The 20,753-nt window shown below is 55.5% G+C and overlaps 1 protein-coding gene across 5 annotated transcripts; it reads left to right on the forward strand.

The window, feature by feature from the left end:
- The first annotated feature begins 679 nt into the window (after positions 1-679).
- PATZ1 (POZ/BTB and AT hook containing zinc finger 1) lies at positions 680-19,974 on the forward strand. Of its 5 annotated transcripts, none has more exons than XM_041003656.1 (5): positions 680-2,692; positions 4,217-4,280; positions 10,157-10,328; positions 16,739-16,876; positions 18,404-19,974. In XM_041003656.1, exons 1-5 carry the CDS (start codon positions 1,422-1,424, stop codon positions 18,820-18,822), a joined length of 2,064 nt encoding a protein of 687 aa, XP_040859590.1. In that variant the 5' UTR covers positions 680-1,421; the 3' UTR covers positions 18,823-19,974. The 5 variants fall into 5 exon arrangements, with proteins under 5 accessions (XP_040859590.1, XP_040859594.1, XP_040859591.1 ...); XM_041003660.1 differs by having other exon boundaries at positions 979-2,692; positions 16,804-16,876; positions 18,404-18,530; XM_041003657.1 differs by lacking the exon at positions 16,739-16,876 and having other exon boundaries at positions 979-2,692.
- Positions 19,975-20,753: the final 779 nt, after the last annotated feature.

A 20,753-nucleotide genomic window follows, 5' to 3' on the forward strand; every position in this document is an offset into this window, starting at 1 on the left:
CTGCACCCTTCGCCTTCCCCGCCCCCCCACCCCAACCCGCCCGTCCGCCGCCACTCTTCGGCCAGGAGGGGAGGGGCAGCGGGAGCTGGTTTGCTGGCTCGGCGCTACGTTTGCATTGGTCCGGGGGGGGGGGGGCGGCTGAGACTGCAGCCCCCGGCCCCGCGGGCGGGGTGGGGAGGCGGGGGCCGGCCGGGGGCTCAGGCTGCGCTAGCATTGGCGGAGCTGGGGACTGGGGAGGGGGGGCAGGAAGCAGGGGGGAGCGGAGCCGCGGGGGGGGTGTATAAATAGGGAAGGGGGGACGTGCATCCTCGGCTGGGTGAGGGGGGGGCGCTCGGCACAAAGAAAGTGGAAAGTTTGCAGCGCGGGGCGGCCCGAGATAGGGATCCGGGCGCGCACGTGCAGGGCAGGGGGCACCCGGGCCCCCCCCCAACGCCGAGCTCGCCGTTCCTTTTTTTTTTTCCTGCAAGCGAGTGAGAGAGAGAGGAGGGGGGGGTGTTGTTGGTATCGCCCCCTCCTTCTCCTCCCCCCAGGGGTGAAAGTGCAAGAGGAAGTGCAGCCGCTGCCATCTTTCCTCCGCTCCGAACACACGGAGCCCGGGGCCGCCTCGCCACCGCTCCGCCCGGCCCGGGGAAGGGGCCCAGCCTGCTGCCGCCGCCGCCGCCGCCACCGCCCGCTTGCTCTCCAGCTGCCGCCGCCGCCGCCGGCCCGCCCGCCCGCCAGGCTCCGGGCCCGGGCCCGCGCCTCCGCCCCTGTGCGCGCCCAGCCGCCGCCGCCTTCGCCTTCGCCTTTTGTTTCCTCCGCTCCGGCGCCCCCGCCCCGGCTCGCGCTTTGCAGGGGACGCAGCGCGCGCCCCCAGCGGGCCCGGGAAAAGCCGCGGAGCGCGCGTGCCCGCGCGCGCCTGCGCAGCCGAGCCCTCCTCGCGTGCGTGCGCGCGCTCCCCCCCACACACACCAGCCCTCTGTTGGCTGCGCGCCGGCGCCGCCTGGCGGGCGGGAGGGGAGCTGACAGGCGCGTCTGCAGGAGGGGCGCACCTCTTCTTCGCCCGCGTCCCCTCCACCCTCCCCAACCCCTCCCCACCCGGAAGGTAGACGGAGCAGGGAAGGCCCCGCGCGCTGAGACCGGAGAGGAGCGCCGGGTCCTGCGGGGTTGGGGGGGCGGCTTGTGGGGGGCGGCGGCTATGTGGGGAATGGTGCATCTCGCAGCCGCCGCCGTCTAGACGGGTCCCATCCCGGCGAGGGGGGCGTGTGCGCTGGACGCACCTACCGGGGGGACCGACGCCCCGAACCGGCACGTGGAGGGAGTGTAGACACTTGTGCTGCACTGTGCCCCGCTTCTCGCTGCTTTAGTGGGGGGGAAGGGAGGAGGGGAGGGGAGGGGCGGACAGGCGGCCCGGCTTTAGTGGGGAAGGGGGCGAGACGGCCATGGAGCGGGTGAACGACGCTTCCTGCGGCACGTCGGGCTGCTACACTTACCAGGTGAGCCGGCACAGCACGGAGATGCTGCACAACTTGAACCAGCAGCGCAAGAACGGCGGGCGCTTCTGCGACGTGCTCTTGCGGGTGGGCGACGAGAGCTTCCCCGCGCACCGCGCCGTGCTGGCCGCCTGCAGCGAGTACTTCGAGTCCGTGTTCAGCGCCCAGCTGGGCGACGGTGGAGCCGGCGATGGGGGTCCTGCTGACGTGGGTGGCGCGGCGGCAGCCCCTGGCGGCGGGGCTGGGGGCAGCCGGGAGTTGGAGATGCACACCATCAGCTCCAAGGTGTTCGGGGATATCCTGGACTTCGCCTACACTTCCCGCATCGTGGTGCGCCTGGAGAGCTTTCCCGAGCTGATGACGGCCGCCAAGTTCCTGCTGATGAGGTCGGTCATTGAGATCTGCCAGGAGGTCATCAAGCAGTCGAACGTGCAGATCCTGGTGCCCCCTGCCCGGGCCGACATCATGCTCTTCCGCCCCCCTGGGACCTCGGACTTGGGCTTCCCTTTGGACATGACCAACGGGGCGGCCTTAGCTGCCAACAGCAATGGCATTGCGGGCAGCATGCAACCTGAGGAGGAGGCGGCCAGGGCTGCTGGCGCAGCCATCGCCAGCCAAGCCTCCCTGCCTGTACTACCTGGGGTGGACCGCTTGCCCATGGTGGCCGGACCCCTGTCACCCCAACTGTTGGCCTCCCCGTTCCCCAATGTGGCATCCAGTACTCCTCCACTGACTGGCAAGCGAGGCCGGGGCCGCCCGAGGAAGGCCAACCTGCTGGACTCTATGTTTGGGTCCCCAGGGGGCCTGAGGGAGGCGGGCATCCTCCCCTGCGGCCTGTGCGGGAAGGTGTTCACAGATGCCAACCGGCTCCGGCAGCACGAGGCCCAGCACGGGGTCACCAGCCTCCAGCTGGGCTATATCGACCTCCCTCCTCCGAGGCTGGGTGAGAACGGGCTGCCTATCTCTGAGGACCCTGACGGCCCCCGCAAGAGGAGCCGGACGAGAAAGCAGGTGGCTTGCGATATCTGTGGCAAGATCTTCCGCGACGTGTACCATCTCAACCGGCACAAGCTCTCCCACTCTGGGGAGAAGCCCTACTCCTGCCCCGTGTGCGGGCTTCGCTTCAAGAGGAAAGACCGCATGTCCTACCACGTGCGGTCCCACGATGGCTCCGTGGGCAAGCCCTACATCTGCCAGAGCTGTGGCAAAGGCTTCTCCAGGTGAGACAGCCGTCATGCAGTCCCATCCTCGCCACCCCCCAACCCCACCCCTGGTCTCGACCTGTTTCCCTCCTGGTTAATCATGTTCTTGCTAAGAGCTAGCCATGTGGGACTTATGCATGTATGTGTGTGTGTGCATGCCTGGGAGGGGGAAAAGGCAGAGGGGGCCTCATCTGACCTCATGAAGCCCTTCCAGGTGTGGGGATCCTGTTCTAAAGGACTCTGATGTGGAGGAGGCACTGTGTGGCCAGGGCAGTTCCCCGGGCCTGTGGGGAGGGGGCCGAATTCCTGAGACCTGGGGCCACCAGGCCTCGGCCATTCTTCTCCCTGGGCTCCCTTTGTGTTTTCCGGAGGCACCAGGCGAGGGGCCCTCTCTGGGGGCGGGAGGCAGGAGGCTGGGATCCTCTTGCCACTCTTCCCACCCCTGTCCCCGCCTGAATGGCTGCTGAGGGAGGAACTGGAACAAGTGCTTCTGGGACTCCCTACGCTCCCTGACTTGGAGCCCTGGAGTGACCCCAGGATCAGTTGCCTCCTAGCTGTGCCCCTTAGGTGACCCTGGGCTCTGGGGACACAGAGTTGCCTCTCTAAGCTAAAGCCTTTGATCTGCCCCTACCTGGGGGCTCCCCAGAGCTCCTGACCGTTCTCTGGACATAGAGGGAAGCAGGAGTAGGGAGGGTTGAGGGTGCAGGGAGGGGAGGACCTTTTGGGAATTGCCCTTCTAGTCTTTTAGAAGCCTTGTCCGGGAGCTGGGCTTTTTTTTTTTTTCCCCCCCCTCTGGTTACCTTCAAAGGGCTGGGTTTTAAACTTGAAACACCAACAAGGCACTTTTGTGTGTATTGAACGTAGGGATGGAAAACTCCCTCACAGGGGCCCCAGGCCAGAACCAGTCCTACCGGTCAGGCAGCCCCTGCCCACCTGCTCCTGGCGGGCATCTGGCTTACCAGCCCAGCTGGGGACTTAAAGGCTCCCTCGCCTGGCCTCTGGGGACTGAATTCCATCCGGGTGGCATTCATTGGCTGGAGGCGGCGGGAGAGGCGGGGGGAGGGGAATGCTGAGTTTCTAAGGGGCTTTAGTGTGGACAATGAGACACACACCACACTCCCCCCTCCCGCCCCCTACCCCCTCCAGAAAGGCTGTGGCAAGGCAGCTCTGGCTCTTTCTAAAGCCACTGCCTCCCAGTCTTGGGAATCTAGGAATCTTGAGTTTCTGAAGTAGGGCAAGAGGGTGTGTGTGTGGGGGGGGGGGGTACACCAAAGGGGGTGGGTCAGGCAAGATCAGAAACAATCTCTTCCTCCTTCTGCCTCTGGAGAAAAACCAGGGGCCTGGGCCTGGCCGAGCCTGGGGCTGGTGGTGACTTTGTCATGCTGGGGCGGGGGTAGGGAGGTGGGGGGGGTTGGAGAGAGGAAGTCCTTTCTCACAAAGAGATAAAGAGCCAGAGAAAGGGAGGGAGGTGGGACTCTGGCCAAGTCCCCCATCTTCTGATGGCTTGTTTTAAAGTCCCACTTGATTCTGTCTTTTTTCCAGGCCAGATCACTTGAATGGACATATCAAGCAGGTGCACACCTCTGAGCGGCCTCACAAGTGTCAGGTAGGGGCTGGGCCAGGGCAGAGAGGCTGATGGGCTGGTGAGAATGTTGCTCTGCTTGTCACAGCTGCGGCCATGAGAGCAAGCCAGAGTGTGTGCCGGAGCGGGGGTCCGGCCCAGCTGATCACTGCTTCGCGCATCTCCCCAGTCTGTCCAGTCCACCCTCACTTGGCCTTGTCTTTGTTCTTCACCCCAGCCCCGCTCCCCCAAGCTCACATCCCTTCCTTCCTCTCCTCCCTGGTTGCTTGGTCGGGGCTCCTGCCCCCCCCCCCCCCCCCCCCCACCCCCCGTCTTCGTCCACACTCTGATGCTTGGCTTTCTTCTCTCCCAGTGGTTGCCAGCCCCCTTGGCTGGTGGGCCACGTCCTGGGGACCCGGCACTCTGTCTGGGCCTACCTCCTGGTTTCCAGCTGTGTGGAGGACTGACTGCAGGGTTTTTGTTGTTGTTTTCCTGACAGTGGAGCCCTCCGCTTTCCCCTCGCCTGACCCATGGTGGAGCATATCAGCAGAGGCAGCAGGCAGCAGACAGCAGGGGTGGCAGGAGGTGGGGAGTGGGTGGTGCCATCTCTGAGTGCAAGCGTGCGTGTCGGACCCATCCCCGAGCCCTGTGGGCAACTGTGTGTGACACTAGGCAGGGAAGGCTGCACAGCTCCTCGCCCTTGGTTTGTCTGCTTCTTTGGTATCCAGGTACCTTGCTGGGCATTCAGAAAACTTAAGTTTTCTCTCCTGGCTACTGATGAGCAGTCCTTTGTCCATGGGAAATGGGCTTCCGTCTTCTTGTTAGCTCCCTTCTCCCATGCTAGGTTCTTGCTAGCTGAGGTTGAGATTAGGCTCTCCCTGGTAGGACAATGCCTGCATTTTTTCCCTAGGCAGGGGAGGGTTTGGGCAGACCTGGAAGGAGGGATAAAGGTGCTGGAGACCCTGGGGTGGGGGGCGTCAGGCATAGGGTGCAGGACCTGGCCACCTCCCTGAGAAGGAGGAGGAGGCAGGACTAGCCTGCTGGGATCTAGCTTTGCCTAGCTGCCTCTCTCTGAATCTCTCATCCCAGAGCACAGAGCTGCCTCCTCCCCCCACCCTCCCCACCCCGGGCAGTGTAGGAGGAGCCCAGAGGGCAATTGGGGCTGTGCCCGGTGGCCTGGGGGGGTAACCTGCACTCTCTGCCCTTTTTCCAGGTGTGGGTTGGGAGCAGCAGCGGCCTGCCACCCCTGGAACCTCTTCCTAGCGACCTGCCATCATGGGACTTTGCCCAGCCAGCTTTGTGGAGGTCGTCCCATTCTGTTCCTGACACCGCCTTAACCCTTTCTCTAAAAAAATCGTTCCCTGCCCTTGAGAACCTGGGCCCAGCACACTCTGGCGGCAACTCTCTCTTCTGCCCGGCCCCACCGGGATACCTGAGGCAGGGCTGGGCCACTCCAGAGGCCAGCCGGGCCTTCCCTCAGTGGCCTGTAGGCTAGTCAGTTCCCCTCCACTACCTGTCTCCTAGGAGAGGGTTTCTGGTAAAGCGAATGGGATGCTGCTGGGCTTGTGACCCCTGCTTGTGGGCAACTGGCATGGTGGCTCCCGCCTGCCTGTGCCCAGCTTGCTTCTCCGTGGGTGACTTGGAGTCTTCCTCAGCTCAGGGTAGCAAGGTGTACCTTCTAGGGTGCCCCTCACACACACTCCCCCAAAGCCTCTGAGTGTCTTTCTAGGCTCTCCTGCCTCCTCCCGTGCCCGTCCCAACAGATGGTATCTCTGGGCATCTGTCTCTGCAGGGTGATCTTAGAGGTTGATGCTTTCTTTGGAACTAAGCCACCAGTTTATCTGCTTTCCCTGGCATTTGCTTTCCCTAAAAGAATGGGGTTTTCATCAACGGGGCCTGGCCACCCTTGCCCAGTCACTCGGCCAGTGACTTTACCTCCAGGGCAAATACCCCCACCCCCTCATTTGGGCCCAACCCACACCACCTTCTTCCTTTTCCACTCACGACAGGCCCTGTTCTCATGTCTGGCTAGAGAGTTATACTTGAGCGACTTGGAAGGATTTTTTTTTTTTAAGCACATGTGCTCAGAAACTTACCTAACCAGTAGTTTTATATCAGGCCACCCCAAGATATGGTTTTAGGGGCTGATAAAGCACATGTAGACCCCACCCCCTGACTCCATTGGTGTGCCCTTTAGTCCCCACAGGCTCTCTTGGGGCCCCGGGGTTGGCGGTGGGGAGCTGGGAGTACAGGAGTGATGATAAAAGATTTCATTCTAACATTCGAGGCTTTGTGTGTTTTGTCCTTGGTCTGTGTCATAACCCTGACATCATTGTCCCTTGGTGTACAAACCTGCTCCTGTCCTGCCCTTCAATACATTCTCACAGATCCACTGGCCTGGGGCTGGAACTCTCCTAACCCTGCAGAGGCCTGGCAGGTGGGAGGCATGCTGGCTCTCAGGTTCTGGGCGGGCCAGCCAGGTGTGCTGGGCTGTGTTCCACAGCAGGGGTAGGTGTCTAGCATGCAGAGGGGCATCTGCAGCTGAAGAGGTGGCCAAGAGATCCGGAAGTTGGTTCCTGGGGCGCCTGGATGGATGGATGTGAGCCTTCCCTTACAGCCTTGCCTGATGCCACAGAGAACCAAAGGGGCTGGTTCCAGAGGCAGGTGCCATGGCTGTGGGGGGAGGCTTGACAGAGCCAGTCTGCTTGGAGCCTGGCTTGAGTGTCCTTCAACGGCCCAGCTACTGTGGACACGTGTAGATTTAGGAGCTCCAGCCAGGACTTTTTTTGCACATGGGGCTCAGTCTGAAGTCAAGAGACTGGAACAGCTCAGACCTCTCCTGTAGCCCTGAGTATCTCCCCAACACCTGCCTGAGGACTCAGTAGACAGAGAACTGAGGTGTGTGTGTAGGCTTCAGAAGTAGGGGGCCCAACTGGGCCTTGACCAGATTCCTTTCCAGGACTCTAGGAGGAGGCAGGAGGCTGCCCAGATTTTAGAGGCCATCAGGGTTGCGGGAAACGTGTGTTCTAGTATCCTTGGTAATGCTTGGGCCACATTTCCCAGCTGCTTGGCTTTTGAAAGGAGAGCTGGGGGCAGTTTGGGAAGGGGAACATGGCTGGGTTGCAGGGCTGAGGCATGTGACCCAAGCTAAGGGCAAGGCTGTGGCAGGGCAGCTGTTCTGAGCGGCCTGGACAATTGGTGTGCTCTGCTGCTGGCTCCCCGTCTTCTGGGCAGGGTCCCTGTTTTCTCCCCTCTGTGGTGAAGACTGCTTTTCTCCTGCGTGGCATGGCTCCAGGGCAGAAGTGTCCTAGCTGGTCCTCTTTGAGATCAATGTGTTCCCTGGGTCGTGTGACCAAGCTCCTGGGCTGTTCTCTGTCCTCTCAGCCTCTCTGGTCGGTCTGGACTCCCATACCTTTGCAGTTGCCTCAGAACCTCTTAGGGGTACCAGCTACCAAGTGTCATTCCCAGCACAGGAAGTGTCTGGATACTGTAGCTGGTCGCTGTAGTAGTGGGAAGGTTTTGGTCATTTTTGTTGTTGTTGGTTTTCCCCTTTCCTCTCACAGCAAATTTCCACTCCTAATTACCTCTGGTCGTTCTAATTATCTTAGCGTTCACTCGTTCCTGAGATAATAATCAGTGGAGGCCTGGTATGGGATTTTTAATTTTGTTTAGCTAATCCCAAAATGGATAATCCACTTGGGGGATACTTGAGGGTTGGCTAGCTGTCATCTTTAGGTATCAGAGCATGACTGGCAAAGCCCTTTTAGAACTGGTCCTTGAGAAGGCTGGCGAGAGGAACAAGCCCTTCTTTCATAGACCTCCTGAGTCTCTCTTGGGCCACGGGAGACCAAATCCTGAAGGTGTGCGTTCTACCCGTTTTGTCCCACCCTGGGCTATGTTGGTTTCTTTGTGTTCTGTGGCTTACGATACGCTCATCTCTCACCATTGGATGGTTTCGCTCTTGAGGGCCACTCACTGCCTAGTCAAGCCAGCTCTTGTTCCTGGATACAACCACATGTACAAATCCCACTCGAGGGACTGTGTGTGGCAATCCTGCTTCTGGTTCACAGGCTAGTGGACTAAGGGATAGATTCGGGGTGTTTCCTTTTCCTGTGGTCTATCTTGGATCAGCGGGGGCATCTGAACCAAGAGTCCCTTCACTGTGGCCATGAGACCACATGCTCATGATACTTTATGAATTGCCTAAATGATAGAATTTCCCGGTATGAAATGTGTGGCCTTTCCCTGTCAGGGGAGTCTTGGCTGACAGATCCACTGTATCCGTCCTAACATCTCAGGACATTTCACTCACCAAGAAGCTCTGTCTGCTCAATCTGGAAGGAGCTCTGTGGGCTGGTTCACATTCCAGGTCTTTTGAACCCCAACAGGGCTTCCATTTGCCCTGGCTGCAAAACCTGGAAAGCGAAGAATCCCCTCTGGGAAGTGGGGAGGACAGGAAGAACCACTGGCTGGGTTGTGGCAAGAGTATGCATGTCTGGAGACTTGGCTGCTTTCCTTAGTAGCTGAGTGTTTTTGGGTTTTGGGCAAGTTCACCTTCAAGAGTGAGTTTCCTCAAATGAATCGATGGGAATATTGTGTAAGCCAGAAAAAGCAGTGTGTCAGCAGTGCTCCGTTGTTCTGTCCCTGAAGATGCCCAGATATAGCCAGGAGGGAGGGGAGTGACCAGCGGAGGCCTTGCCTACCTCCAGACCACTTTGAGAGCCTTTGACTCTGTCAGGGGAAGGGACTGTGTGTGGTGACAGGATTCTGACATTTACCTTGAGGTCTCAGGTGGTTGGGATCTGCGTCTCTGAAGGAAAGGGGTGCATCTCAACGGGGGATTGGGTCTCCAGTGGGTTAAACCCTCCATCTGAACACACTTCATGAGGAAGGCTGCCTTCTCTGATGCTCTGAAAGAGTAAAAAGAGAGAGATGAGTCAAATTTGACCAGAACCAGAGGGAACCAAGACAGCTTGTAAGTCACTAACTTTTTACCAGCCTTCCCGGGGCTTTCCCAACATTCCATGGCCTTGGCTAGCCCTACGGAAAAGTTGAGAGACACCAAGCCTGGTCCTCACATGACGGGAACCACTTGGTGATCTGGGGGCCTCCCCCTACCCCAGCCCCAGGGGCTGAGCTTTCAGGTCCTGGGTCCATGTGAACCCCCAGGACCCAACTGTGGAGTTGGAGTTTGCCTGTGGCCTTGCTGTCTCAAAGGGATACTGAAGGGATTAGAGATGTGTGAGATGAAGAACCTCTAACGAACGGGTCAAGCTTGGTGCTGCTGCCTGCTTGGGCCCACTGGGTGGTGTTAACATCCTGTCAGTTACCAGCACTTCCTGACTTGCATGTGTCACTCATACTGTCTCTTGAAGGTGCTGGCCCTTGCTATGTGAATTCTCATGTTAGCAGATTTGACATCCAGCTTGTTGTCTTGGGATGTTTTTAAAGTTCAGACCCACGAAAATTGTTCTCTGTTTCGTTCTGCCTTTCCTTTCTGTTTCCCTGTGACTGAGGCCAATGTTACTTTTGAATGGAATTAATACATTTGAGTTATTCCTATAAAGCAACTAGAGCAAGCCTAGGGATGGGCAACAGGAAGATTCTTCTAGAGGCCAGTAACCTATCTGTAACCACTTTGTAGCCAGAACTGACCTACAGTCAGTTCTTCATTTCATACAGGGACACAGAACTTAACCTGCTGTGTCCTGCAGGTGTCCTTAAGTAGGTAGCCCTTGAGAACCAGTCATTCCAACTCGGATGTAGGAGCAGCCGTCCACTTGGCATTCTGGGTAGTAGATGCCAGAGCATCTGAAAGGAGCCTGCATGGTGGCTAGAAACTGTGTGTCTGCCTCGTGGTGTCCTTGGTGGGGAATCAGGTGTGTGTTTTTGCCTCATCCCATGTTCCTTTCTGCCCTCAGACCTGCAATGCTTCTTTTGCCACCCGAGACCGTCTGCGCTCCCACCTGGCCTGTCACGAAGACAAGGTGCCTTGCCAGGTGTGTGGGAAGTACCTGCGGGCAGCCTACATGGCCGACCACCTGAAGAAGCACAGTGAGGGGCCCAGCAACTTCTGCAGTATCTGTAACCGAGGTAATCCGCCCGCCATTCCCTCACTGGGCCTGAGCTTGGCAGGGAGGCCTGGACTGCCCTGATCGCCCTGCCTCTTTAGCCTCCACTTCTTCGCACGGCCTTGCTTTCCCACTGAATGCTGAATACCATCACTACCTAGCTAGCTGTCACCCTTGCCTTCCTCAAGACCTTGAGGTGCTTGGAACGGGAGGCCCCAGGAAACCAGCAGGAGCAATTACTCCCAAACTTGGGCCTATGATGCACTGGTTGTTTAGGTAGCAGGATGGGAGCGTCTTGCGGAGACCACTGAATGACTTAGGTTTACCAAGGGCGTTGGTCAGTGGTTCCCAGAATGGGACAGAAATGAGTCCTGCTTGACAGTGCTTGCCGGTTGATTGTCTGGCGAGTGGAAAATTCAGCTAAGGAAGGAGGGAAGTCAAATCTGGAGATGAACAAGGGACAGAAACTGTTCAGCGTGGACAGCTGGGAGAGAATCCAGACCCTTGGTGGACTGCGGCCTTGCTGAGAGAGGAAGTGGAAGGCGCTCTGAGCAACGCGGTCTGCTCTAGGGCCAGGTTGGCCTGGCCTGGTGCCTTAGCTATGGCAGTGGTGATGTGTTTGTTGGATGGGCAGAGGCCTGTTGCCGGCTTTGGGCCGGGTCTAATCCGCTCTTGGAAGTGTTGGAGGTTTGTTGTTGTTTGGCAAACACAGTGTCAGGGAAGGAGGCACATGTTGTGTCTGTGCTGAAGGAGGTCGGAGCAGTGGTCTGTATGGGTGTGAGGACACATTTACACCATGTGCTTGCTTTTGCCAGGTGGGGACTTTGCTGGGGCACTACTGTTCCAAAACTTTTGGAAATCTTGGGGTATGGCTTGGTGGGTCAAGATACCCAGGGTTTAATTTCAGACCCTTACCATGTGGCTTTTTTTTTCCTTTCTTTCTTTCTTTCTTGTTCCCTCAGATGGGTTTAAGAACACCACTTTCCCATCTCACAGGGTTGTTGTAAGGATCCAGAAGGCAGCGGGGAGTTTCATTGCACACTTGGTGGCGAGGTGGGGTGTTGGGAGGGCATCCTATCCTTGTGATCTATAATGATGTTAGGAAAGATCCCCATCTCTGACACTGTGGCTTGGACCAGGCATAAACCCCTTGCAGAGCTTGGGAGGAATTCTTGGATTCCCCTTGTGTTCTTGAGGTCCCCTTTGGAGGGACACTGCTGAGTAGCTTCGTGTTCTTGGTGTCCTGGCGCTGGGTCCATACACCCTGGGTTTTGGCTTCGAGGCTACTGGATGTCAAGGTTTGTTCCACCAGGAGATTGGTTGTTAACACGGGCTTCAGCTGTGTGTCCCTTGTGCTGACAGGTTAGGGCGCGTTTCCCGCAGGAGATTTTCCAGCAAAATGGGTTTTGGTGTGCGGGGAGAGTCAGCAGGAACCAGGGCTCTCTCACAGCCCTGGGCAAAGCTGAATTCTTGCTTTGTTTCACCCCGATCTGGCTTCCTAGCAACACCCCGAGATGACTGTCAATCTGCTGTGTTGAGTTTTTCAGTGTTGAAGTTCAGGGAACAGTGGGAAAGTTGACCCAAGTTAGGAGACCACTTGATGGGGTCACCCCAGCCACTTACTACGCAGCAGGATTTCTTCCCCATGGCTGATAAAAGAGGACCTGAGCCACTGCCACAGGCTATAGGACCAGGGTAGGAGGGAAAGCCAGAGTCATATAAAAACAAGAGAAGTCAAGATGATCTGAATTATAGACTAAAGGCTTTTGAGCCCCAGAGTCCCAACAGGAAGTCCCATTCCTCCAAGAAGGCAGAAGCAGGCTGTGGTCCACTCCACGCCAGGTACTCAGAAGGAAGGAGGAAAAAGTCAAAATAGAAAACTGCTGTCGCCATCAGAGGAACAGAGCTGGTTCTCTCTCTCAAGACCAAGAGGGATGGACAGGCTAGGGGGTGGGGAAGAGGCAGAAGAAGGATGCTGAAGACATTGGGATCTCAGAGTCAGAATGCAGAGAATGTTATATCATCCCTTGTCCTGCTGCCGCTGAGACTATGGATATGAGGGAAGCTGTGTGAATAAGTTGTATGAATTATTCCCTTCTCTATACAAGGCTCCAGGCGTGTGCTGATTGTCAGCCAACTGGACAGAATGGTTAGGATTAGATGGAGCCCGGCATGATAGCCTAGTAGCTAAAGTCCTTTCCTTGCATGCACTGGGGTCTTGTATGGGCGCCAGTTTGTATCCTGGATGCTCCATTTCCCTTCCAGCTCCCTGCTTGTAGTCTGGGAAAGCAATGGAGGATGGCCCAGGACCTTGGGAATCCTGCATCTGCGTGGGAGACCCAGAAGAGGTTCCTGGCTTCTGGTTTTGGATTGACTCAGCTCCAGCTGTAGTGGCACTTGGGGAATGAACCAGTGGATGGAAGATCTTTCTGTCTCCTTCTCTTTGTAAATTTGCTTTTCAATAAACATAAATAAATCTTCAAAACTAAAAAATTTGGATTAGGTGAGTTTGTACATGTTCTCTGAAATGGTTCAATGCTGATGATTCCTTTTTAAAACTTTATATATATATATGTTTTATATATATATAAACTTTATATATATAATATTTGTATATATTATATATATATTTACTTATTTATTGAACAGTCAAAGTTAAAGAGGGAGAAAAGAGCTGAAAAGGTCCTTCATCTACTGGTTCCGATCCCAGATGGCTGCCACAGCCTGGGCTGGAGCCAGGCCAAAGCTAAGGCCTCTGGATTGTGGCCTCCCATGTGGGTAGCAGGGGCCCCAAGTACTCGGGCCACCTTCTGTGGCTTTTCCCAGGCCATTAGCAGAGAGTTGGATTGGGAAGTGGGATGGGACACCAATAGTATAGGAGCCCTATGGGGTGTTGGCATCACAGATGGTGACTTTCCCCATTACACTACAATGCTGACCCCATCCTTAGTGATTCTTAAAATACAGTTGGCTGAACTCCCTATAGATCCGTTCTTTTTGTTCTTTGCCACACATATACACAAAAACAGTTTGCTCAGAAGAAAGCGAAGAGCCCGATTACAAGTTCAGGAGAAAGATGACCCCCTGGTTTTATCCCCGGGACCTACCAGTGTGTATTACACCGTTTGTAGAGGAAGATTGCTTGCAGGGGAATTATTATGGCTAGAAAAAAAAAAACTTGTTTCCTTACTTCAAGTTAAGGAAGTTGACGAAGTTCCACAGGGGGGAGGGGAGAAGGACCTGCTGGTGGGCACCGTAAGCAGTTCCTTTCCTTTGGGTTCTGGTTTCTATGTAGCAGGACCTTGTCTAGGTTCACATGCTCTGAGATGGGAAAGAGGGATGGCTTATTAGAGGCAGTGGGACTCCAACATCCCTACAGGAAAAGTAGAGGAAGGATTCTGCTAGTTGGAGTTGAGTGCACATGTTGGGGGAAGAGTGGAGCACACGGACAGCCGAGACACTCGCACTTAAGCTCCTCTCTAGAACACAGCGCAGTTGGACATGGCCCTTCCAGATGTGGGCAGGGAGGCGGCGATTCCTGACCCCCTGCACAGATGGCAAACCTGCCAGAGGAGGATTTGCACATCAGGAAACAAAATACAACTGAGGGGAGGGGTAATGGCTTTTTGCTCTTCAGTTCCTTGTCCATCCGCCTGGGGAGCGAGGACAAGGGAGCTTGTTTGCTTGTAGTGGCAAGTCACCTGTGTGCTCAGCATCCGTGTGTGTGTGTGTGTGTGTGTGTGTGTGTGTGTGTGTGTGTGTGTGCATGTGTGTGTGCGCACGCGCCTGGATCACGCTGACTGTTTGGCTCATGGTTAATCAGTGCTGAATGGGGTGGGTGAATTTAGAATTGCGGCTCAATGTGTCTGGTTTCCAAGACGTGTTCTGCTTGGAGGCGCAGCTTCTGTTTTCGTTCTGACACTTGGCGGCCGAGCTGCTCTGTGTTGAAGCGCACGGAGCTTGAAGTGGCAGCTGCGGCTCCATGCCTGCTGTCCTGCCAAGTCCTTCTGCTATAGATAGTACATTCTACTGCAGCTGGGCTACAGTCGGGAGGGCCTGGCCACATGTTGCTCAGGCTGTTTTTCAGGAAAACACAGTGCATCCTCTTTTAGCACGTTCTATATTTTTCTTTGGCATAACTCTCCTCACAGAGTAAATACAGTAATCCCTAGCACCCCCGCTCCCTCACACCTTTCTTGTCCCCCTTTGGTTGCAGTAGTGGACCTGCTTCGGCACGCCATGGGAAAAAGGCTTCACACCACTTTTATTAAAGGCTCCACAAGGTTAGAGATGAACGGGGGGAAAAAAAAATCCCACCTCTGGTGGCCTCACTGTATTCTCAGAAAGTTCTGGTGTCTTGTGCTGGTGGCCAGGGGCCAGCATCACTGGTTGTGCTTGGTACTGGGTGGTGGGGCTGGAGTGCTTTTTCTCAGCCTCCACCCAAGGAGCAATACTTGAATGCCTTTTTTTCCCTAGACACTCTGACTAGCAACTTCCTGACTACAACTTCCCTCTCAGGAAAGTTTGCGTGGGGCCCTCTTGAACCAGCCTGTCCACGAGTAAACTGCCAGGCACACTCCTTGGGTCACAGCGCAGGACAACTCACTGTACCAAGCAGGACGGGACACACCGGCATTTAGTCCAAAAAGATCTTGGAAGTAGCTGTGTTGGGAAGGAAATGTGGGCACTTCCCATAGTTCCCACCAGAACCCCAGCTGGCTGCCATTAGGGGAGGATCTGTTACAGAAACTTCCTCACGGGCCAGCCCTCTGTCCAACAGCAGCTACCATTGTAGCCCACCCACAGCACGACAGAGAAACACATGAGCATTGGTGACAGTGAAATCTGTTGTAAAGTCCAGGAGATGTTTGTAGGGGCCCTGGACTAAAACACGGGAACAAATGAAAGGGTGTGCCCGGTGATTAAGGGCCAAGTTCTGCTGGGGTTGGAGTTCAGGCCCCACCATCCAGTAACTAGCTGCCCATGTTATTGACTAAGCCTCATGATTCTCCATCTGTAGAATGGGCACAGTAATTGCCAGCACATAGGGTTGTTGGGGAGCACTCCATGGGCTAGGAAATATAGTGGACTGGGCCCTGGCTGCTACCATGGCCTCTCCATCCCCTGCCCCGCTTGCTGGAAAGCAGACCTTGATTACAGTTCCAGTGGCGTTCCAGATGCCAGGGCTAACTCAGGACTTCCTACAGCAAGTCTTGTATGGACAAGAATGTGAGCCAGTCAGTGCGTCTCCCTGTCATGCTATGTCATTCCAAGGTAGTTCAGAGGATGTACATGAGAAGGTTTACCAGCTAGATCTGGAGTGGATTCAGGATGCACCATGAGGGTGTTGGCACCCCCACACATGGGCCTTTAGGTACTCAGAACCTTCAGTTCTTGCCTGAGGTGCCCTCACCTCCTTGACAGTGAAGGAGTTTGATGGCAACACTTCTGCTGTGATGCCCCAGTCATCAAAATCCTTGTCCTGGCCACCTCCTCCCGTATCCTTGCACTCCATGGCTGTCCTGGAGGTCGGCCTGAGATCTGCACTCCTCAGCCTGAGCTAGTCTGTGGCTTCAGACAGACAGATGGGACCAGGGTCATGGGGCTGTAGCAGCTGCAAAAGATGGCCGGCCTGCTGCTACCCCAAAAGAAACAGAGATTGCCTGTCTCTTTTTCTCTAAGGGAACTTGATGCATGTCCCAAGAATGAACCCCAAAAAGACCACCAGAAATAGGAAATGACCATATCCCATAGATAGAATGTCCTACTTTTGCTGTTGTTCTTCAAAAAGATTTAGAGAGCTCCTAAATCCACTTATTCTGAAGGTGAGAAAGGTGGCAACGTGGAGCCTGTCCTTATGGTTAGAAGTGTGTGTGAGGGGGTCCTGGAGGTGTTCCTTGGGGAGAGTTGCTTTTCCTCCATCTGATTTAGCCTTCTGTTTCCCTTTGCGTTCTGCTGGCTGCGCTGGAGCCTCGTGGACTTGTCTGACCACATTTCTAAGTGTTCTCTGCTGCTGACCCCTGGGAGAAGGGGAGAGCTGTGAGACACTCCCTCAGATTCACCTGTTACTGAGGCACCAAGCAAGCCCAGAGGACTTTTGGCCTCTGGTCCTAGAAGGAGTAGGATCTCTGGCCACCCTCCCAACACATACACACACACACACACCAAGCGGCTGGCCTGGGCCTCTCACCACAGCTTTGGCAGAAGCCGATTTGTGGACAGCTCCCTCCCCCACCTTCCCCCGCCTCCCACTTCCAGTCCTGGGCCATGTGGCTCATGTGGTTGCAGCTGTTTTTGAGCCAAGCAGCAGGGGTCCCTTCTAGGTGCAGCTGACCCTGGGAGTGCTAGCCAGAGCGGCCAGAGGAGAGCCGTTGGGGGACAGAGCTCTCTCTTGCTGGCCGCGGGAATCTCATCTCCTTTTGTCTTGTTTAGGTTTCTCCTCTGCCTCCTACTTAAAGGTCCATGTTAAAACCCACCACGGTGTTCCCCTTCCCCAGGTCTCCAGGCACCAGGAGCCCATCCCGAATGGGGGAGCAGCGTTCCACTGCGCCAGGACCTATGGCAACAAAGGCAAGCGACCCCTTGCTCTGCACTTTGCTTCTCTGCGCAGACTGTGTTGTGGGGGCGCTGGGCCGGGCGTGGGGAGGGGAAGGCTGTCAGCTTTCTGGCCGCCTTGATGAGACTCAGAGATCTGAGTGCCCGTGGCCTCTGGGACAGAAGTCACCAGTGGGTGTGGCTCCCTCGGAATAGGGCAGTGAGGGAGGCCTTAGGGCACTGCTGAGGACCTAGCCCTTCTGCCTCTTCTTCCCAGCTCCTTTTCCTTTCTCCAGGCCAGTCTCCCCACTTCCCTCTGCCACACCCACACTCACACACACACACAAACACACACACACACACACACAGTCAGGAGCCCCATGCAGGGAATGCTCTAGGTCCAGGGCGAGGAGTCCTGCATGATGGGTCACTCTGGGACTGTCCCCTGCCTGTCACCCCTGTAGGATGGTGGGGAGCTGCTGCTGGGTGCTTTCGTCTCCTTTGACCCCGTGAATGGGTAGAAGCCAGAGGCTGGCTTCTCCTGCCGCGGCAGGGGGTGGTTGACTGCTGTGAGCTGCCTGGTTGTGGAGGGCCTCTGGCTGCGTTTGTGAGATGCATGGCAATAAGTGAGCTCCCCTGACTTGCCTCTGATTTGGTTTGCAGAGAGCTCCCCAGGTCCCACTTTCACTTGTTGGTCCAGGTTGTTCTATGGTTTGTTATCCACGTTGTTGTTGGTGTCGTTGTTGTTGTTGCCGCCGCTGCTGCCACGAGGATGAGGCCAGGGGGTTTGGCAGATGGTAGAGATGATAGAGATGGCATGCTCCATGCTCCCATCGCAGGCCTCCCTTCTGGCATGGCTAGCAGGACCTAGGTAGGAGGCTGCAGACTGGTGGTAGAGGACTTCAGGGCAGGGCTGGGCAAGGCAGAGCTGTGAAGGGGTTGTCTCAGCCCAGCTGAATTGAGTTGTTCATGGCTGTGCTTTTAATCTCTGTTCTTTGGCTGCAAGCGTTTTTGGCAGGAGGCAGTAACGACAGGGCTTGTCTTTGGAAAAGGAACAGGAATGAGACGTCTCTCTGAGCCACCGATGGGGTCTTCCTGAGGGTCGAGGACTTCGCGGCTCTGATTGCACATGCGTTGGTACGGTGCAGCTAGTCTGGTGCCAGGAAATGAGGTGACTGGTGGACCCACTTGAAGTCATCAGAGTAGCTCTTTTACAGCCAGGGGGACACAGGAGAGCACCTAGAAGCCGTTCTGGGCAGAAGCAGCTGAGGTCTCCTCCCCAAGCCCCTTCCTTGAAGTAGGCCGAGATGATGGTGAGCCGTAAACATGCATCTGCATGAAATGTCCAGTGCAAGGGAGGCTGGTGGCCCCCGGGCCCCCTGCTGTCTCATCCCCTCCCACGCCCACTCCCCCATAGGCACTCCAGGCTCCCAGGCTGACCGGCTGAACTCCACAGACCTGTGAGCTGGCCACTCGTGACCCCTCCAGGAGGGGGGGATGTCTCCAGAATTGGGCCTCACTCTCTTCTGTTTTTTTTTTTTTTTTTTTTTACTCTCTTTGTAGAAGGCCAGAAATGCTCCCATCAGGATCCGATTGAGAGCTCCGACTCCTATGGTGACCTCTCCGATGCCAGTGACCTGAAGACGCCGGAGAAGCAGAGCGCCAATGGCTCCTTCTCCTGTGAGATGGCGGTCCCCAAAAACAAAATGGAGTCTGACGGGGAGAAGAAGTACCCGTGCCCGGAATGTGGGAGCTTCTTCCGTTCTAAATCCTACTTGAACAAACACATCCAGAAGGTGCATGTCCGAGCTCTCGGGGGCCCGCTGGGGGACCTGGGCCCCACCCTCGGCTCACCTTTCTCCCCTCAGCAGAACATGTCTCTCCTCGAGTCCTTTGGGTTTCAGATTGTGCAGTCGGCATTTGCGTCATCTTTAGTGGATCCAGAGGTTGACCAGCAGCCCATGGGGCCTGAGGGGAAGTGAGGCAGATGTTGGGTCCCCATGAGAACGGCCCTAGGGCCTGCTGAGAAATGCTGTGAATGCGGAGGGAGAAGTGTTTTGGGGTTCTGTAGCTGAGAGATTTTTATTCGTTTTTTAACCTACCCACCCAACCCTAGTTCCATTTCCCCTCTCTACCACTCATTCCTCCAATGGCCTTTAGAGCTAGATTTTCATCTGATACTCGGCAGAAATGTCTGTGAGACCCGGTGGCTGGGGGTGAGGGGAGGACAAGGGCAGACAACACTACATGATGCGCCTTCCGTGGCAACATCGGTCCCACTTTCTCTGAGGTGGAAGTTGGAATTCCTGGTGCTCAATTTTTAGTGATTTCCAAGCCCATTCCTCCACCCCAACCCCAGCTCCAGAAGGCGCATTCTGGGACCTCAGTGACTTTTTTGGTCCCTTCCCACTCTCTTGATTCCTCATTCCCCTTCCCATATCCTTCACAAGAAACCACCACAGGAGGGTCTCTGCCCACTCATACCTTGATGCCCAGCTGTTTTTAAAGAAGCCAGAAGCCTACAGCATCCCACGGACCATGGGGTGAATGTCCTCCAAGAGCCCTTCTGAGCTTAGCCCTTGGCCTTGAGGGCCCAGCCCCTCCTGAGCCCGGCTTGGTGGCCACTATTTTGCTGCTAGGACAAGCTCAGTTTTGAGGACACAGACACCCCCTGTCACCCCAAAATTCCAGTTCTTACATGATATCTTAACCATTTCAACTTGCTGTTGGGTTTTAATTTCTAATTATTATTATTATTATTATTGTTATTATTTTTTAGAACCAGTTGTAGTGAATTGCTACTGAAAGCTATCCCAGGTGATACAGAGCTCTTTGTAAACCGCAGACACACGTTAGGGTTAGTATTAAACCTTGTTTAGATGTACCATAATTAACTCGGCTAGTCGATTGTTTGAAGTCTATGGAAGAAATAGTTTTATGCAAAGTTTAAAAGAATGCCAGTCTGGTCAGGGAGGTAGGTAGAGAATTCCAGTGCTGTTGGAAGCCAAGAAGGCATGAGAGCCAGTCGGTAAGGATGTTGTATAACTGGGCTGTGTCAACATAGGAGTGAGCCTGGGTTGATCCTGTCATGTGAATTGGTCTGATCAGACTGTATTAAAAGCGTTAGTACGTTACTCTGCTTGTTCCTCAGAGTCCTGTTTGTCAGCTGTTGGGTGGGGAAGGAGGCAGGTAAGGGGGTGGGTCTTGGATAGCCTGGGGTGGGGGGTGGGGATTCCAGGACACTTTTCTCTCTCCCTTCCCTGCACTGGTTCCACGGGGTTGGCAAGTTCCCACTGAAGACCTCTAGCTGCTAAGATTTATCCATACATGAAGAACATTCACTCCTGTCCCTACTGCCTGGCATGTGCCTGGCTTCAAGTGAAGAAAGGACCCCTGTGGAGCTCACCAGGAGACCACCTGCTGGGCAAGGAGCAGGAGTAGTGACCACAGGAAGGTGTGAAGATGGCGGTAGGGAGAGGAGACCTGGATTGAGAGGGAACCCAACATAGCAGCTGGCTAGGACTTGAGGGATGTGGGTAGGGGCTCTAAAAAGTCCCCTTGTTATCCACCTGACACAGAAGATTTACCTATTAGTGGTGAATGTATTGAGGAAAGTGGGGATGGGGTGGAGGGAAGGAACAGCAGGCCAGAGGCCAGAAGTAAGCACAATTTGGAGGAGCAAGAACAGGCAGCCCCAAGTACTCGGGGCATTTTGCAAAATTTCTGGGAGGAAGGAAACCTCTGAATGAATAGAAATGGCACTTAACTAGCTAATGAAAAAACAACCAAGAAAAAAGAGAGAGAAGTAAGCAGACCAGCAGGAACAAAGCACAAGATTATTTAGATCCACATTAATATCAATGATTACATTGTTCTCATGTAAAGGCAGACTCTCCTAGATTAAAAAAAGGGG

The sequence above is a fragment of the Ochotona curzoniae genome, unplaced genomic scaffold (genome assembly GCF_017591425.1).
Source record: "Ochotona curzoniae isolate NIBS_2020 unplaced genomic scaffold, NIBS_Ocur_1.0 scaffold_274, whole genome shotgun sequence".
Lineage (NCBI taxonomy): Eukaryota > Metazoa > Chordata > Mammalia > Lagomorpha > Ochotonidae > Ochotona > Ochotona curzoniae.